The sequence below is a fragment of the Octopus bimaculoides genome, chromosome 8, assembly GCF_046866305.1.
Source record: "Octopus bimaculoides isolate indiv1 chromosome 8, ASM4686630v1, whole genome shotgun sequence".
Lineage (NCBI taxonomy): Eukaryota > Metazoa > Mollusca > Cephalopoda > Octopoda > Octopodidae > Octopus > Octopus bimaculoides.
Genome location: NC_142935.1, coordinates 78167408 through 78185541, shown reverse-complemented (window position 1 = coordinate 78185541; position 18134 = coordinate 78167408). Strand labels below are relative to the sequence as shown.

The following is an 18134-nucleotide window of genomic DNA, read 5'->3' as shown; positions in this document are numbered from 1 at the left end:
GTAGTGGTGAGGGTTAGCTCTAGGTGGACCCTAATCATTAAAGACACTTCAACTTTTTACTTTGTTAATCCCGGATGTCCTTTTTATTCAAACAATAATGTGTGAGAGACATTTAGCTCTTATTTCCCTCACTTCTTCTTCTTCTTCTTCTTCTTCTTCTTCTTCTTCTTCTTCTTCTTCTTCTTCTTCTTCTTCAACCTTTTAACTAATACTCTGTCTTCTCTCCCTCACTACTATCTAGCTACACCAACCCAACTCACTATCTTTCCTTTGCCCTCCTCCCCTACCCGCCCTCCTCCTCCCCTACCCGCCCTCCTCCTCCCCTACCCGCCCTCCTCCTCCCCTACCCGCCCTCCTCCTCCCCTACCCGCCCTCCTCCTCCCCTACCCGCCCTCCTCCTCCCCTACCCGCCCTCCTCCTCCCCTACCCTCCCTCCTCCTCACCTACCCGCCCTCCTCCTCCCCTACCCGCCCTCCTCCTCCCCTACCCGCCTTCCTCCTCTCCTTCTCCCCATTTTACTCTCCTCCTCCTCCTCAACCGGATGTCGGTTTGTACAGAGGAGCTTACACAAATTTCTGCTGTTCTCTCAACGACAGACGAAACTACCACCACGGCGAAGACACTCACCTGTGTCGCTTTCCACCACTACTACCGCGTGTCTTCTTCACTCTGCTACTGTCTCTATTTTAACAATATTTGTGAGTTACCTGTGGTTTACCTACTTGTACACCAACCGTGATCTACCAAATGTGATCTTACCTACTGGGCCCCTTGCTTCCAACGGAGATACTTTAACACACACACACATACACACACGCGCGCACACACACACACGCACACACACACACACACACACACACACACACACACACACACACACACATACACACAGGCGCGCGCAAAGTCAACTGTATATATACATCTCTGAGAGGTTGCATCTCAGGTAATATTGTCACGTCATTTGTTTGAAATTCTTTCATTTGTCCCTGTCGCTTTCTCCTTCCCTTCACACCAAGCCTCTACCCAATAGTTTCGACCATCACCTAACACCTAACCACCACCACCGCTTATGTTTTGACTCACATAACACATGTATGTAAGTATATATATATATATATATATATATATATATATATATATATATATATATATATATATATATATGTGTGTGTGTGTGTGTGTGTGTGTGTGTGTGTGTGTGTGTGTGTGTGTGTGTGTGTGTGTGTGTGTGTGTGTGTGTGCGCGCGTGTATGTGTGTGTGTTTGTGTGTGTGTGTGTGTGTATGCATGTATGTATGAATGTATATATGTATGTATGAATGAATGTGTGCATGTATGTACGTGTTCATACACATACAAACATACATACATACATACGTATATACGTGTGTATGTATGTATTAGTGTGTCCGAGTACACACACACTCACACACACACACACACATATAAACGCACGTGCACACACATTCTTTTATTCTCTTATTGGCTTCACCCATGTGGTTGCGGTCATAGTGGAGCACCTCTGTCATTTTTTACATATCATTCTTCTTCGGCTGATTTCTCCAGGGTGGTGGGGTTTCAAATCACCACTCCTGCATGCATTTTCCCCATTTGAAGTATAAGGGAGTTTGACACTTCTGCTCTCAACTGTACGTCATGCCGGGACGTTGATTTATCCGGTATTGTGGAGGGGAGAATGTCAAGTTCCATTTTGAAGACATCCACGTCCACATTGTGTAACATTCTTAATTTCTTTGGGCAGGGCGTTGAAAAACTATGGGCCTTTGAACCCTAAGCTATTGCAGTACCTGGTCCTGATAGATGAGGTGGACGGTACCTTTGGTACAATACAATGGCGTCAGGTTCGGGCATTTATATAACATTCAATGCCAAAATTAGGTACTAGCTCTTTCAGAACTTTCTACACACACACACACACACACACACATACATGCATAACTGCCTACCTACCTACCCACATACATACATACATACATACATACATATATAAATGCCTAGCTCTCCGTCGGTTACGGCAACGAGTGTTCTAGTTGATTCGATCAAACGAATAACCTCGTGAAATTAATGTGCAAGTGGTTAGGTACTCCACAGAGACGCATAGCCTTAATGTAGTTCTTAGTGACATTCAGCAGCGTAGCACTGAGTGTGACAAGGTTGGCCTTTTGAATTACTGACACAACTCATTTTTTGCCAACTGAATGGACTAAAATAACGAGAAATGAAGTGTCATTCACAAGGAAACGAACTCTTGACTTTACGATCGTGAGCCGAATACCCTAGCCACTAGGCCACGCGCCTTCTCACATACATACATACATACATACATACATACATACATACATACATAGCCCCCCCCTCTTATGAAACAGCTGTCGGACCTGAAATACCATGCCCTCATCCCTTAATTTTCTGTATTTTTTGTGCTCCATGTAACTTTGTTCTGTAAATATATAAATATCTATATGCTTATGCATGAATGTTCAACTGAATATTTTCAGTTTTGGTTTTTCTCTATATATATTTGAATATATGTACGTATATGTTGTATATAAAGCCCAAGCGTGTTTATTTGCATCATTATCTCTATCTCCATATCAGCTCACATGGATTCTTCTCATAGTCAATCTTTACCCTGTAGACTTAGTCCGCGATTAAGATTTCGGAGTGTAACTTTAAATCATTTGAGCACTACTACGTGCTCAAGAGAAGCAGAGAGGAGTAGAGAGATACATATATGAATATGTGCGTGTATATCTACACACACATGCGCGCGCGCTCACAGACATATGTACAAGCAGACACATTATTTACATATTTACATTTGACAGATATTTGTCCTCATCTTGTTTGTTGCTAACACAACATTTCGGTTGATATACCCTCCCGCATTCATCAGGGGTCTTGGGGATATTCCAAGGAGCTGCTTTCCAAGTCTCATGATGTTATCAGCCTCATGCATGCAAACTTGGTCAAGGGATGCACTTTGACACTTGGTGGTTAAAAGATGTTGCCGAAGGGATATGATACGACATTCAAAGACAGTCTAGATTGATGTTAAGTCTCTGATTTTCGTTTTAGGTAGTGGCGGTCTACGTCACTGTTGATGTGGAAATTATGTGTGCTGATTTGTATCTTCCGGGTTTTCACAGCAATGGCTCGGATCTCATCAAGCGTTCAATCAAGTAGCTCAAATGTTGGTATGAGTACTGGCACTGCAAGCACATTGTGGGCTACCGTTTTATTGAATGCAGAGAGTTCCCAGATTTATATTTTCTTTATTCGGTTTTAATGTTGACACGTGTCTTGTTACAAACGCCATCATAAGATATGTTTTCAAGGTACCTTAAAACATTCTTCGTCACATACAGGAGAAACAGTTAAGTCATTGATAGAGATGTTGTTAGTCTGTTTTACAGTTTTCCCTCTTTTCCCAACCATATAGCAACATTTATCCTGACCAAACTACGCCTCTATATCTTTTGAGAATGTTGTAAGCAGGTCAAGTCTTTTTTTCATCTCCTGCATATTCTTTGCATATAGTTTCAAGTCATCCACAAAGAAACAGTATGTAATTTTGGTATTTCTGTTTCCTTACGAACCAGTGAGATATCCTTCAGACTTCTTTAACATGAATGACAAGGGGTTAACAGAAAGTATAAACAACATCACAGAGAAGCTGTCCCCTTGGAATATACTTCTGCAATACTATATTCTATCAGTGATAATATAATCACTCCTTGAAATGAGATTCCTCCTATGGTCCTGCACCTCTGACATTACAGTTTTGTTTATTAACAATTGCTCAGCACATCCCCAGACTCCCTTCTTCCCAGCTGCTTGTTCTGCTGATGTTATTACTTTCACAATGGCCTTGAAGGAAGAGGTTTAAGCATGCTGTATATATTGTATACATTAAGTTCTAGCATGCAACTGTCCGATAGTTTTTTTGTCGCGTGAGTGGTTCTGCATTTGGGGATCAGTTCTGTCTCTGCCAGAGCTAACCAGTGTGGTATGCTACTGCTCCCTTTGAGAGCTTGCTGATACAGGTTTATAAGATATGGTCAGTAGAAAGTTAACTTCTTGTATGTATGTATGTATGTATGTATGTATGTATGTTTATCGATCTTGAAACCAGCAGACCACAAATGAAGAAAGCACCCAATGCACTTTAAGTATAAAACAGCCCAGTTATTTCAATATATTCCTGTATTTCATTAAAGGTCACGCTGGTGTATATGTTAGAAAAGATATGAGTGTAAGGAGGAGAGTCGATAGAACCGTTACTGTGCCGGTCAAAATAATTAGCGGCATTTCCTCTAGCTTTTTGTTCTGAGTTTAAATGTCGCTGAAGCTGACTTCGCCTTCCACCAGTTGAGCACTGGGGTCAATGAAATCGACTAGTCTCTCCTCACATAATTTCAGGCCTTTTACATATAACGGAAAAAATTATAGGTGTGTTTGTGTTAGGAGGGGTGTGTGTGTATGCATGTTTGTGTGTGGTATTAAATTTTGTATTTGTTATGTATGTATTTGTAAAAGTATTTCTATTATAACTATTTTTGTAATTTAAAATATATCCGCATAACACATATATGAAAAACTGGAAAGTTGCAGGGATCGTTGCTATCTTCAAAAATGGCTGTAGAGCTGGGAAAATCTTTGGTTGTATTCTGTTAAACAGACTAAATATCTGTCCAAATGTCTTACCTGAGACTCAGTATGTCTTCCGTTGCTGTAGAAGCACTGTGAACATAATGTGTCTTCGCCAAGTTCAAGAAAAATGCATTGAGCAGAACAATGTTCGTAGACTTCACAAAAGCTTCCGATACAGTGTTCTGTGATGGACTGTGAGTGGTTCTTAAAAAACATGGACGTTTTCAAAGGTTCATCAACTTGGTCAGGTCCCTCCACGGAGAAATGCAGGCATTTGTAGTACAAGATATCAATGCCTCAAAAGAGTTTGCGGTGACAAATGGAGTTAAACAAGGGTGAATACTTGCTCCAGCACTGTTCTCCCTCTATCTTGTAGCAGTGTTGGAAGTTGCTTTGAAAGAGTTAGAATGATGCTGATCTGTTCAACGCTGAACGGTATTAAGCCAAGATGCGCATTACGAAGGCCCTAGTGTGAGAAGTGCAGTACGCCGATGATAGTGCACTGGTTGCCCACAGCGCTGAAGATATGCAGAAACTGGTAGATAATTTTGCCAGAGTTGCACGACAGTTCAGCTTAAAGATTAACAAAATAAAGATCGAATATCTTTACCAACTTGTGGCGAACCTACCTGTCCCTGCAACAGAGGAAAACATCACTATTAGATATAAAAGTTTGACCCAGTGCAAAGCATTCGAATACCTAGGAAGCACCATCTCAGATAATGCATGACTGGGCCAGGAAATCACAAACAGAATGAGCAGGGCTGCATCATTTGGCAGGCTGCAGGAAAGGCTGTGAAAAAATTGGCAAGTTTCTTACCTGTCAAATGTAAGGTATACCAGGCTATAGTGCTTTCGTCCCTGCTGTATGGAGCTGAAACCTGGACAATCTATAAAGCTCAAGTAGACAAGTTACATGCATATATGATGAGACAACTATGACGAATTATGAATATCACTCTCTTTGGCAAGATCAAAAAATCCTCATTTATAGAGATTTACATTGGTTGTATCACGTACATTGGATAGACAACAGACGCCCCAGATAAATACTTTACTTCTAATGATGCAAGGAGAAAAGAAACCATGGAAGACATTGAGATTCAAAGATATGGCAAAAAGGAATAGGAATAGGAAAGGAATTGATCATAATAAATGAGAAACTCATGCGAAAAACTGATCAGCTTATCATGTCATGTCAAAACCATGAACAGTTATAGTCGCGATGACTGACTGCAGATAATAACAAATACATGCATACGTGTCTTTCTATCTATGTATATATACACAGAGGTGGGCACGTTAATCGAAAAGTTAACTTCGTTAATCGTTAATCCGTTAATTCTTTGAAAATGTAACGAAAGTTAACGTTAATCCATTAAAGTTAACGGTTATGGAAAAAGGCATAACTACAGTTTAATACCCCACCGACTTTGTTGACTCATGACTTCCGGAGAAATGGATACTTTTTAACGAGGCTTTCACCAAGTGATCGCCTATATCCTGTTAATTGAGTGCATGTAAAGATTTATTGGAAAAACCTTTTTTGAGGGGTTAGGGAAAGGAGTTTTGGAAAATTCACAGGACCCGACATTTTCTTCCTCATAACTTTCTGGAAAATAAGTATTTTTTAACGAAATTTTATACAAGTACCTTTCAAACGGTGTACATTACGATTATAAAGAAATTTGTGGGCAACATTTTTGTAAGGGAGCGGGGGGAATGAGTTTCTGGAAAACGGAGTTTCGGATCAGACAACCTACATAAAGTTGGAATTTCTCCGTTTTGACGGGGATTTTTTCCAATGCTTTTCACCAAAGTCTTCAGAATGATGGGAGGCATCTTTTCACGAAAAAAAAAGAAAAATATTTTTTAAAATTATTTTTTTCACTCCCGCCACCCCTCACCTCCGAACGATTTTGGCCATTTTTCTTTTTCACTACGCACTTAAAACCCGTGAGAGAAATATTTTCGGTTTAAAAAAGAATTCATAATAATTTCAGGGGAAAGTGTATGATTTAAGGGCAATCTGGCTGTTGTTTCTAGCACATCCTCAAACCTCTCAACTAATTTCTTTCTCACTCACACATCTATTGATATTTTTCAATATTTTTCTCCCCATAAACAAATTTCATGGAATCATGATGTTAAAGTGACAACCGAGCGACACCGTGTTATGTGTAAAAAAACACCTAAAATTGACGCGTACAGTACAAAATATACTAAAACAATGTGATAATAACAGAAACTTTCAAACGTTTATCGGTTTTTATGAAATTTTGAGGTTAACGGAAGCTAAATGTAACGGAAGTTAATTAGACCGATAATCATTTTCGAAGTTAACTTAAAAGTTAAATCATTAATGAAAATGTCAACGTCGTTAAATAACGATTAACGGATTAACGGACTTACGCCCAGCTCTGTGCATATGTATATATAAATATGTGTGTATGTGTGTGTGTGTGAATATAATAACAATAATGACAATAATAATAATAATAGTAATAAATAATATATATGTATACATATATATATGCGCATATATGGGTACAGGATGTCACCAACTGTGTAAACAACATGAAATATATAGACAAACGAGTTAAATACGTAAACAACGAGAGAAAAAAAAAGGAAAGTAGAGAGAGGGAGAGAGAGAGAGAGAGAGAGAGAGAGAGAGATAGAGAGAGAGAGAGAGAGAGAGTAAGCGTATGCATGTGTGTATGTATGTGTGTGTCTTTTTCATTTTTTTTTTTTATTTAATTAGAATTCGTTCTAGAATAAGGTTACTGGCTTCTCAAAAAGAAAAAAGGTTCTGCTGCAATTTGGATAATAGCAACAATAAGTGTTGCTAATCATGCTTCAAGAAAGTTTTGCATATTTTTCCTATTCCACTTAATAGAATATACAACCTTTACCAGATTATCATATAAACATTTATTTACATATAGATGAAGATAAAAAGATAGAGATAAACAGGGAGTGTTTTATACACTCATGCGCGCACACAAATAGGCGCAGACGCGGCTGCGTGGCAAGAAGTTTGCTTCCCAGCCATAAGCTTCCTACTGCATGGCATACCTTGTGCATGTCTACGTATTTTTTGTTCCCTACCACCACTTAACAACTGGTGTTGGTGTGCTTCAGTCCTCGTAACATAGCGTTTCGACAGAAATGGCCGATAGAATAAGTACCAAAGATTAAAAAAAAAAAAAGTATTTGGTTCGATACTTTCGACTAAAATTCTTCACGGTGGTGCCCCAGCATGGCCACAGTCTAATGACTAAAACAAATAAAAGATTTCATATATATATATATTCTTTTATTCGTTTATTTGTTTCAGTCATTTGACTGTGGCCATGCTGGAGCACCGCCTTTAGTCGAACATATAGATTCCAGGACTTATTCTTTGTAAGCCTAGTACTTATTCTATCGGTTTTTTTGCTGAACCGCTAAGTTACGAGGACGTAAACACACCAACATCGATTGTCAAGTGATAGTGGGGGTACAAACACAGACACACAAAAATACACACACACACACACATACACGATGGGCTTCTTTCTGTTTCCGTCTACCAAATCCACTCACAAGGCTTTGGTCGGTCCGAGGCTATATTAGAAGACACTTGCCTAAGGTACCACGCAGTGGGACTGTACCTGGAACCATGTGGTTGGTAAGCAAGCTATTTACCACACAGCTACTCCTGCGCTTTTATTTATATATATATATATATATATATATATATATATATATATATATATATAAATGGACGCGTAGCGTTCGATAATATAATAATACAAATGGTATATGAGCATATGCATGTATACATACATATATGTACATACCTACATCTACATGTATATATAGATGCATATCCGGGTACAGGACGTCAAAAAGGAACGGGAACATAAAGCACAAGAAAACGGACTTTTCTTTACAGACAACAGAATGAACACAGGAAAACAGACGAGCCACTTATGGAACATTTCCTGCATCAGCTGCCTCTATTCTAAACTAGGCGTTTCGACATATATATATATATATATATATATATTATTTTGTTTAAAAGAGTTCCAACGCTGTCTGTTTTTTATGTTTTATTTATATTCCTGCAGAACTAATGTGGGGTATAGAATATGGAATATACAATATATAATATAATATACAATATACAATATAAAATAAAATAAAATAAAAATGGATGGCACCACGAAAGAAAGTATTGAATGTAGATGAAATATTGAGTGTTCAATTGTATATTGTATATTATATTATATATTGTATATTCCATATTCTATACCCCACATTAGTTCTGCAGGAATATAAATAAAACATAAAAAACAGACAGTGTTGGAACTCTTTTAAACAAAATAATATATTCCTCTATACACAATCATACAAAAAACCCCATCTTTTTTGTATTTATTTTTACTCGCATATATATATATATATATATATATATATATATATATATATATGTTTATATCCCAACAGAATGTGGCAGTCCTATAAAGGACGATGTTACTGTTGTTTTAGCCTTAGAAAAATATCTTTTCCAGTTGGCTATCGACACACAGTTTGTGTCCCTATAGCATTTGCAAGAAAGGTCATCGCTCCCATCTGTGTGTGTGTGTGTGTGTGTGTGTGTGTGTGTGTATGTGTGTGTGTGTGTGTGTGTGTGTGTGTGTGTGTGCGTGCGTTCGTGTGTGTGTATTTATTGACTTCGAACAGATGAAACGCAAATTTTAACCTCGGCGTGATTTGAGCCGCTAAGCATTTCGTCCGACACGTAAATGATTCTGCCAGCTCACTGCCTTTTCTCGTTATAATAAAAAATAACGGAGGGCTTTACACCATCTCGATGGATTAAAAAGATTTCTATTTCCAGTGTTAGCTATTACATATTAATTATTTCCACTGACAGGTAACCTCGATGAACATCAAGCACAATGGCGAAACTTGGCGGGTTATGTTTACTGTGGTTTTTTTTTGTGTTCCGAACGGCATTCACATATCCTTATGGGGTAAGTCGACATTATTTTCTTCTTTTACATTTGGTAACAGAATTTAATTCACTGAACTGAAAGGGTTACAAATTCATTTATATGAGTGCATGAGTAAGTGAATGTGTGTGTGTGTGTATGTGTGTGTGCTTGTGTGTGCATATACATACACACAAATATTTAAAAGTGAAGTTTTTATAGTAAAATCAACTAATATTAACAGAACAATGAATTCAGTATAAGTGTGGAATTTAATATTTATATTTTCATTGACAGTGAATTCGAAGTTTTGCCAGGTATGTTGATCATTAACCAATTTGAATAAATGAAGAAACTTCTAAGTTACTCTCAATGAACACATACACACACATACACATACATACACACGCATATACATACAAATGCATATGCTCCAGTGCATGTCTTTATAGTCTTGTACGTTGGCTCTGCTTAAAACAATGTACACAAATCCTACTACATTGTCCACTATTGGTATTAATTAAATTAAATTAAGCAGGCGTAAGCGGTGCATCTATTTTATGTGGGTGAGACTTTTATGGAAATTCAAAGGATTACATAATAGGTTTGTGATATAAGTTAAATTAAATAGGTGTGAGAGGTACATCTACTTTATGTGGGTGAGACTTATGTTGATAGAATCAATGTACTACGTTTAGATTTGTGATAAAAGTTAAATTTAGTTGAATCAAATTAAATCGGAGTAAGATGTACATTAATTTTATGTGAATGAGACTTGTGTTGAGAGGTTTGAAGCCTACATTTAGTTTCGTGGTAAAATTGGAACGTTTTGAAGAATCTATCGATGGTAAACGCCTCATTTTGTGTATTTAACCGACTATCTATACTCACACACACACACACACACACACACATGCATACATACATACATATATATATATATATATATATATATATAGATATAGATAGATAGATAGATAGATATAGATATAGATATATATGTGTACACACACACACACACACACACACACACACACACACACACACACACACACACACACACACACACATATATATGTATGTATATATGTATATATGCACGACAGGCTTCTTTCAGTAATTCAATGTAATTCCAGTCAGAATAGATGGGGTAATTAAAAATAATGTGTACCGAGTTCAAGAAAATGGTAGGTTTAGAAGAGGGAAAGCGAATAAAGATGTTGGATAGGGATCTGTTCTATTTGGCTGCACCTGTGGAAATTTTAAAGTTAAAAAATTTTTAAATTTGGTGTATTGATGTAATTTTCCACGCTGAATCTTAGGAGATAATACACTTTTTTTAAGAAACATGTTTTTAAATAGTTACAGAGGTTTCAAGTTTGATAATTTTTACCTCGGATCTGGGAGTTGTCATTTTGTCAACTGTAAACAAATGAAATACTGGGGGAATTCTGCTTTACGCACGTCATATAACCCGTCATAACTTTTTTATTTTTAGGAATTTTCAGAATTTTTTTTCGAATTTGTATTCTACACACGGGAGTTCATACGATTATGCAAAAATAAGAAAAAGGTTTTCGTACGTGATTTAAGTCTATTTAGTTTGTTATTTTCAGCACATCTTCTACCGCATGTGTTTTAAGCGACAAAAAGGACACGTGGTAGCAGCTTGGTACCACTTTAGCTTGTTACTATGGAAATATGCACCTATATATCTGTGGCGTTTGATTGGCTAAAATTACTCAAAATTAACTCTTTATTTATTGATTTATGGAGAAAATGAATTTCGTGTCAATCATTACTTTACAAAACTTCACCTAAATGCCAAATATGAAATAAATTGGAACAAAATTGAAGAAATTGAAAAGTGGCAGCTAAACAGAAAAGATCCTCTAACGGAATGATTGGAATCAGATTGTTTCATAAATTAATTATTGTCTGAATTTACATAAATTTATATGTACAAACCAATGTACAGGGTGTCCACAAAGACTGGGTACATGGAGTAAATAAAATCATAACATAAAAACAATTAAATGTAAGAAATAATAACTTCTTAAAGTATGTGTTAATCCCCATGTACCCAGACTTTGTGGACACCCTGTATATAGTGATGAAATAGTTCCTCTAACCGTTCGAAAACATCAAACCGTCAATACAGTTATGTAACGTCTTCAGTTTTTCGTCTATTTGATACCTTTCTTTCTCTCTCTCTCATTCTCTCTCACTTACTTTCTCTTTCTCTTTCTTTGAATATGCGTGTATATATATATGTATATATACACACATACACACGCACACACACAAACACACACACATACGTATATATATATATATATATATATATATATATATATATATATATATATATATATATATATATATATATATCTGAAGTAAACAAACTATGTGCATTGCGCTACATGGATGTATCAAGGGTTGAACAGAAAGAATACAACAAGGAGAAAAGTTAGTTGAAAGCAAAATAAATGTGAAAGTAGACGAAAACTAAACGGACGGGAAATTAAACAACAACACGATTCGCGGATTATTCGCAGCTGAGTTTTCCTCTGCAGTCAAAGACGCAAAATATCATAGCAGTTTCATGCCAATTACCTTTGATATTGCACAATTTTGCAGGCGCCAGTATCTTTATTAAGCTACTGGGAAAAAGCTAGCGAATGTTTGCTAAGACAGAAACAAACAAGACATTATATACCTACAACAGACAACGAGTTATGCATATATATAACAGCACGAAGCCTTACGGCTATATACAAAGGAAGAAAAAAATAGTAATAATTATACATATACTACAAATACAACAGAAAGAGCTTTGTAGTTGCTGAAGGAACCGAGTAGGGTTGTGCAAAGAGAAAATAGAGTAAGTCCTCGGGGACAGAACGGACGTAGCAAGAGTATGGCCAGTCTGGTTAAAGGTAGGGCGAAAAAGCACCGCTTTTTCCGAGCACCGGTCACGTAGTATGGAAGAGAAAGTGTTGAGAGAGGGAAAGAGGGTCGACAGAGAGAGAGAACGAAGAAGCAGAGGTAGAAAGAGAGGGGAAATGAGAGAGAGAGAGAGAGAGAGAGAGAGAGAGAGAGAGAGAGAGAGAGAGAACGAAGGAGCAGAGTAAGAAAGAGAGAGAAGGGAATGGTACAAGGGAGGAAGAGAGGGTGGAAAGATAGGGTAAGGGTGGAGAAAGAGAGAAAGATAAAGGACAGAAAAAGATAGAATAAGAGGGAAAAAAGGGGAGACAGTGAGGAGAGAACGAAAAAGAAAGGGAGACAGAGAGAGGAAGAGTGGCGAAAAATATAGAGTAAGAGTGGAGATAAGGTTAAGAGTGGCACCAGAATATTCAAGGAATATTCTTTTACAATAAAGTAAACAAAATGATGTGAACAGGGTTGAACAAAAGGAATACAAGGAAAAAAGTTAGACGAAAGCAGAGTAAACGGGAATACTTATAGAGTGTTTTGAATTGTACAGATATTGTATATTGAGAAAAAAGGAGATAGTCAGAATTCTGGATAATTCTTTATTAGCATTTTCGTTCGTTTTTCGCACTCGTCAAGACAAAATCAAAATGATAAAAACAGAACGTCTCGTTGTTCATTTATATGAATCGGAGTTTTTTTTGCTTTGTTTAGAAGAGAATATTGTTGTTGTTTTTTTTTTTTGAAAAAGGGGGAAAGAGAGAAAGAAAAGCAAAGAAGGGGTAATAGAGAGAGAGAGAGAGAGAGAGAGAAAGAAAGAGAGGTTTCAGGACACTCAAGAAGGAGGAGAAAAAATAATAAAAGATGGGGAAAGGATAGATAGATAGATAGATAGATAGATAAATAGATAAATAGATAGATAGACAGACAGACAGACAGACAGACAGACAAACAGATAGACATAGATAGATAAATAAATAGCTAGCTAGCTAGAGAGATAGATAGATAGAGGGGAGAGAGAGAGAGAGAGAGAGAGAGGTTTTTTTTTCAATTTGATGTGGTCAATTCGTTGAAATTTCATTACAAAGCATTTTTCTTTTTTCTTTCTCCTTTCCTTATTTTCTTTCTTCTTTTCTCTTTTCATCGTATACTTATCAACATTTTCTGACAGGGGATGATGACTTTTCAAAGATGTCAATTTTAGGAAGTAAGATGGAAAAAATAAGAAGAGGAGGTCATCATTGAAAAATAAAAAAAAGATTTCAAAGTGCAAAGTCCTGTGAAATTGTATATTCTTTTACACTTTTATAGTCAAGTCCAATATTCTGTGTAATTTCATGTTTTGCATGAACAAACATTAAATAGTACAACATTCATAAACTAGGAAAATGAAGTCAGAATACAAAAAAAAAAAAAAATAATAATAATAATAATAATTTGGTACTGTTTATAATTCAACCTATTCTCTGTGTACACTTAAACATCATAAATGAGTTTTATATGGAAGCCACTCTGTAGGATAAATATTATATAATAAAGCAGGGCCTGCTTAAATATAGTTTTTTGAATATCTTTCCCCCTTCTGTAAGATTTATGTTTCTCTTTCTTGCTTGCTTGGATAAGATAATTCGAAAGAGATCTTTTTCACGAATTACTTTGCCAAGTAGCTACATTAGATCTCTTTCTTAATCAGTGGTAAAATGATTCTAGTATTCTTTCATGGGTACATGTAAGTTTTATAATAACAACAGCTGTCAAAATCGCAGTTATATATATATATATATATATATATATATATATATATATATATATATATATATATATATATATATATATATATATATATATATATATATATATATATATATATATATATATATATATATATATATATATATATATATCTGATCATTTATAGAGATGAGTATCACGTTATTAACGTTGGAGCCACATTCAGAAACAACATTACTATTTTTTTCCTGATACCCTGAGAATAGGACAGGAACAAATCTTGCAAAACATGACTGGGAATTGAAGGAGAATTACACCGTACAATATCAGCTGAACAATTTTGGAAAAAACATCATCATACAGACATGGAGCTTATAGAAGACCTATGAAATGTAATCTTTGCCTCCCAGAAAAGTTCTTCATCCTGTTCCAGGATAAACATGAATTGAACCAGAGACGCGAGCTCTTAAATTCCTGCAGGCATGATGCGAGGTTTAAAATGTCAATCGAAAAAATACCATATGGGTAAAATTTTATTGACTTTCGGATAATTTTGACTGTCGCATTTGAATTTGGTTTTACACCTTATATATAGTTATTTTTGTATTACAGTGCATATTTCGATTTCACATCTTATATATTTGCATCCGACTTTTAAGAAAGCCTTCGACTTTTTCACAAATTTAAGTTTAAGTTTTGCCGGTGTTTATTTTCTACCCCACTTATATATATATATATATATATATATATATATATATATATATATATATATATATATGCAATTCTTTTTTTGTATTCAAATTTTATATTTTAAATTTATATATCTATTTTATATACCATTTAATTATGTTATATTAATTTATTGTACAATTTCCTTATTTTAATATTCTATATGCCAGACAGTTTTTATAAAATGCTTGTATGCGTATATACGTTATGGTGTATCTTGATGTGAAGACATGTTTATTTATATATATATATATATATATATCTATATATATATATATATATATATATATATATATATATATATATATATATATATATATATATATATATATATATATATATATATATATATATATATATATGTATATATTTAATCAAATCGAAGGGAATTGGAAATTAATAAAAATTTTCACTTCTAGTGGTCTAGCGTATAAAAATTTAGTCCAAGGACTAATGAATTACTCATAAGATACAGTGTATATTTAAACACATAAGAGGAATCCACTCATGGGTTTCCTTATGCTAGAAAGAACAGCTAAGTTCTATAACCACAAAATTAGGGATAAAATTCCAAAAGGAACAAGATGAAAAAATAAAAAAACTTTTACCATCTATTTTCCTGGACCAATTGGTTTCTGACTTTAGTTTAGCAAATAAGATAATTTGCTACTCCTGCGCAGTAGACTTGAAAAAAATAGGATGTATAAACGGGAGGCATATAATTGATTGCCTCGTGTTTATATATTTTTAATGTAACGTGTACCTGTTGAAGAAGACTTCACCTAGCAAACTATCTTATTTGCTAAACTAAAGTCAGAAACCAATTGGTCCAGCAAAATAGATGGTAAAAGTCTTTATTTTTTCATCTTGTTCCTTTCGGAATTTTATCCCTAATTTTGTGGTTATAGAACCTAGCTGTTCTTTCTAGCGTAAGGAATCCCATGAGTGGATTCCTCTTATGTGTTTAAATATATATACAGAAATAATTCTTTTTATTCTCAAACGCGTGATAATGCTAATAAATAGCGTGATCAGGATAAATTATCCATGCATTGCAGAAAAATACGTTACCGGCCAGCCATGAGACTCGAACTCACATCCCTGTGATTACGATATATATATATATATATATATATATATATATACTTATATATGTTTACGTATATATTTATTTGTATATTTGTATGCGTGTCTATATGTGTGTGTATTTGTATGAATAACAGTTTTTGTGATATTTTTGCTGCTTTTTAAAAATGTATATATATATATATATATATATATATATATATATGTATGTATGTATGTATGTATGTATGTATGTATGTACGTATATATGTATGTATATGTGCAGGTTGGACGGTGCTTTTAAATAGTCTGGCACGTATGGTATCATTTAATTTTGCTTTCAGCATATGCTTTACTGAATTGAATGCCTTACATCCTATCTTTGAGATTTTAGCATTCATATGTGTGTTGAATAATGGATAAATGTATGGTGGAGGTGGAGTATAGGTGCATGGTTGGCAGTCAATAGATGTATATGGTAGTTGCCTGCTGATATATGATATATGATGAATGGCAAAAAAGATAAGAAGGCAAATATTATGCATCTACAACAACTTTCAACAATAATAACAACGAGTAGCAACGATGTCAGATTTTTTCGGATATTTGAGTGTTTAAACATTGCTGAAATGTTTCTAGAAAGATTGTAGGATTAAAATATTGACAGCCACCATAACTATAAACTTGAGGCTAATTAAGCACGTATATTGTCATGTGTACGGAATGGACACCGAATGTACACAGCTACATCTAGACAAATAGTTTTTATCATCTCTCTCTCTCTCCCTTTCTCTCTCTCTCTCTCTCCCTTTCTCTCTCTCTCTCCCTTTCTCTCTCTCTCTCTCTCTCCCTTTCTCTCTCTCTCTCCCTTTCTCTCTCTCTCCCTTTCTCTCTCTCTCTCTCTCTCCCTTTCTCTCTCTCTCTCTCTCTCTCTCTCTCTCCCTTTCTCTCTCTCTCCCTTTCTCTCTCTCTCCCTTTCTCTCTCTCTCTCTCTCTCTCTCCCTTTCTCTATCTCTCTCCCTTTCTCTCTCTCTCTCTCCCTTTCTCTCTCTCTCTCCCTTTCTCTCTCTCTCTCTCTCTCCCTTTCTCTCTCTCTCTCCCTTTCTCTCTCTCTCCCTTTCTCTCTCTCTCTCTCTCCCTTTCTCTCTCTCTCTCTCTCTCTCTCTCTCTCCCTTTCTCTCTCTCTCCCTTTCTCTCTCTCTCCCTTTCTCTCTCTCTCTCTCTCTCTCCCTTTCTCTCTCTCTCTCCCTTTCTCTCTCTCTCTCTCCCTTTCTCTCTCTCTCTCTCCCTTTCTCTCTCTCTCTCTCTCTCTCCCTTTCTCTCTCTCTCTCTCTCTCCCTTTCTCTCTCTCTCTCCCTTTCTCTCTCTCTCTCCCTTTCTCTCTCTCTCTGTCTCTCTCCCTTTCTCTCTCTCTCTGTCTCTCTCCCTTTCTCTCTCTCTCTCTCTCCCTTTCTCTCTCTCTCCCTTTCTCTCTCTCTCCCTTTCTCTCTCTCTCTCCCTTTCTCTCTCTCTCTCTCCCTTTCTCTCTCTCTCCCCTTTCTCTCTCTCTCTCCCTTTCTCTCTCTCTCTCTCTCCCTTTCTCTCTCTCTCTCTCCCTTTCTCTCTCTCTCTCTCTCTCTCTCCCTTTCTCTCTCTCTCTCTCTTGCCATATGTATGTGTGTGTGCATGTGTATATACCTACACGCACACGCATATACACATATATATGCAGTTAGGTTATATTCTGTGAAGAACGCAATAGAGTATAGTATAAAGCTCATCCACCTTTAGATTTCACCCGGTGCTATCCAGCAGTAATATTATACGTAATGCCAGATTTGCGTTGGGGCTTTTGTAATGTGTGAATGGATAATTGAATGAGAGAGAGTACAGAAGAACATTTCATTGTAATCACTACAATTGTTTCCACGCAATGCAGTTCTCCATGTTCGCAGGGTTTTGGTTATGTAACCGTTTCCCTGCATTATGAAGATGTATATGTGTGTGAGAACATGTACGGGTATGTATATATAATGTAAGT

General features: G+C 36.0%; 1 protein-coding gene across 2 annotated transcripts in view; it reads left to right on the top strand.

Annotated features, from left to right (window-relative positions):
• The first annotated feature begins 553 nt into the window (after positions 1-553).
• Positions 554-18134, top strand: part of LOC106867428 (MAM and LDL-receptor class A domain-containing protein 1) — a 378762-nt gene continuing 361181 nt past the window's right edge. For both annotated transcript variants that reach the window (XM_089356706.1, XM_089356704.1), the window contains exons 1-2: positions 554-943; positions 9598-9697. In XM_089356706.1, the coding sequence (XP_089212832.1) occupies positions 9623-9697 (75 nt within the window). In that variant the 5' untranslated portion in view covers positions 554-943; positions 9598-9622. The remainder of the gene's footprint in view (positions 944-9597; positions 9698-18134) is intronic.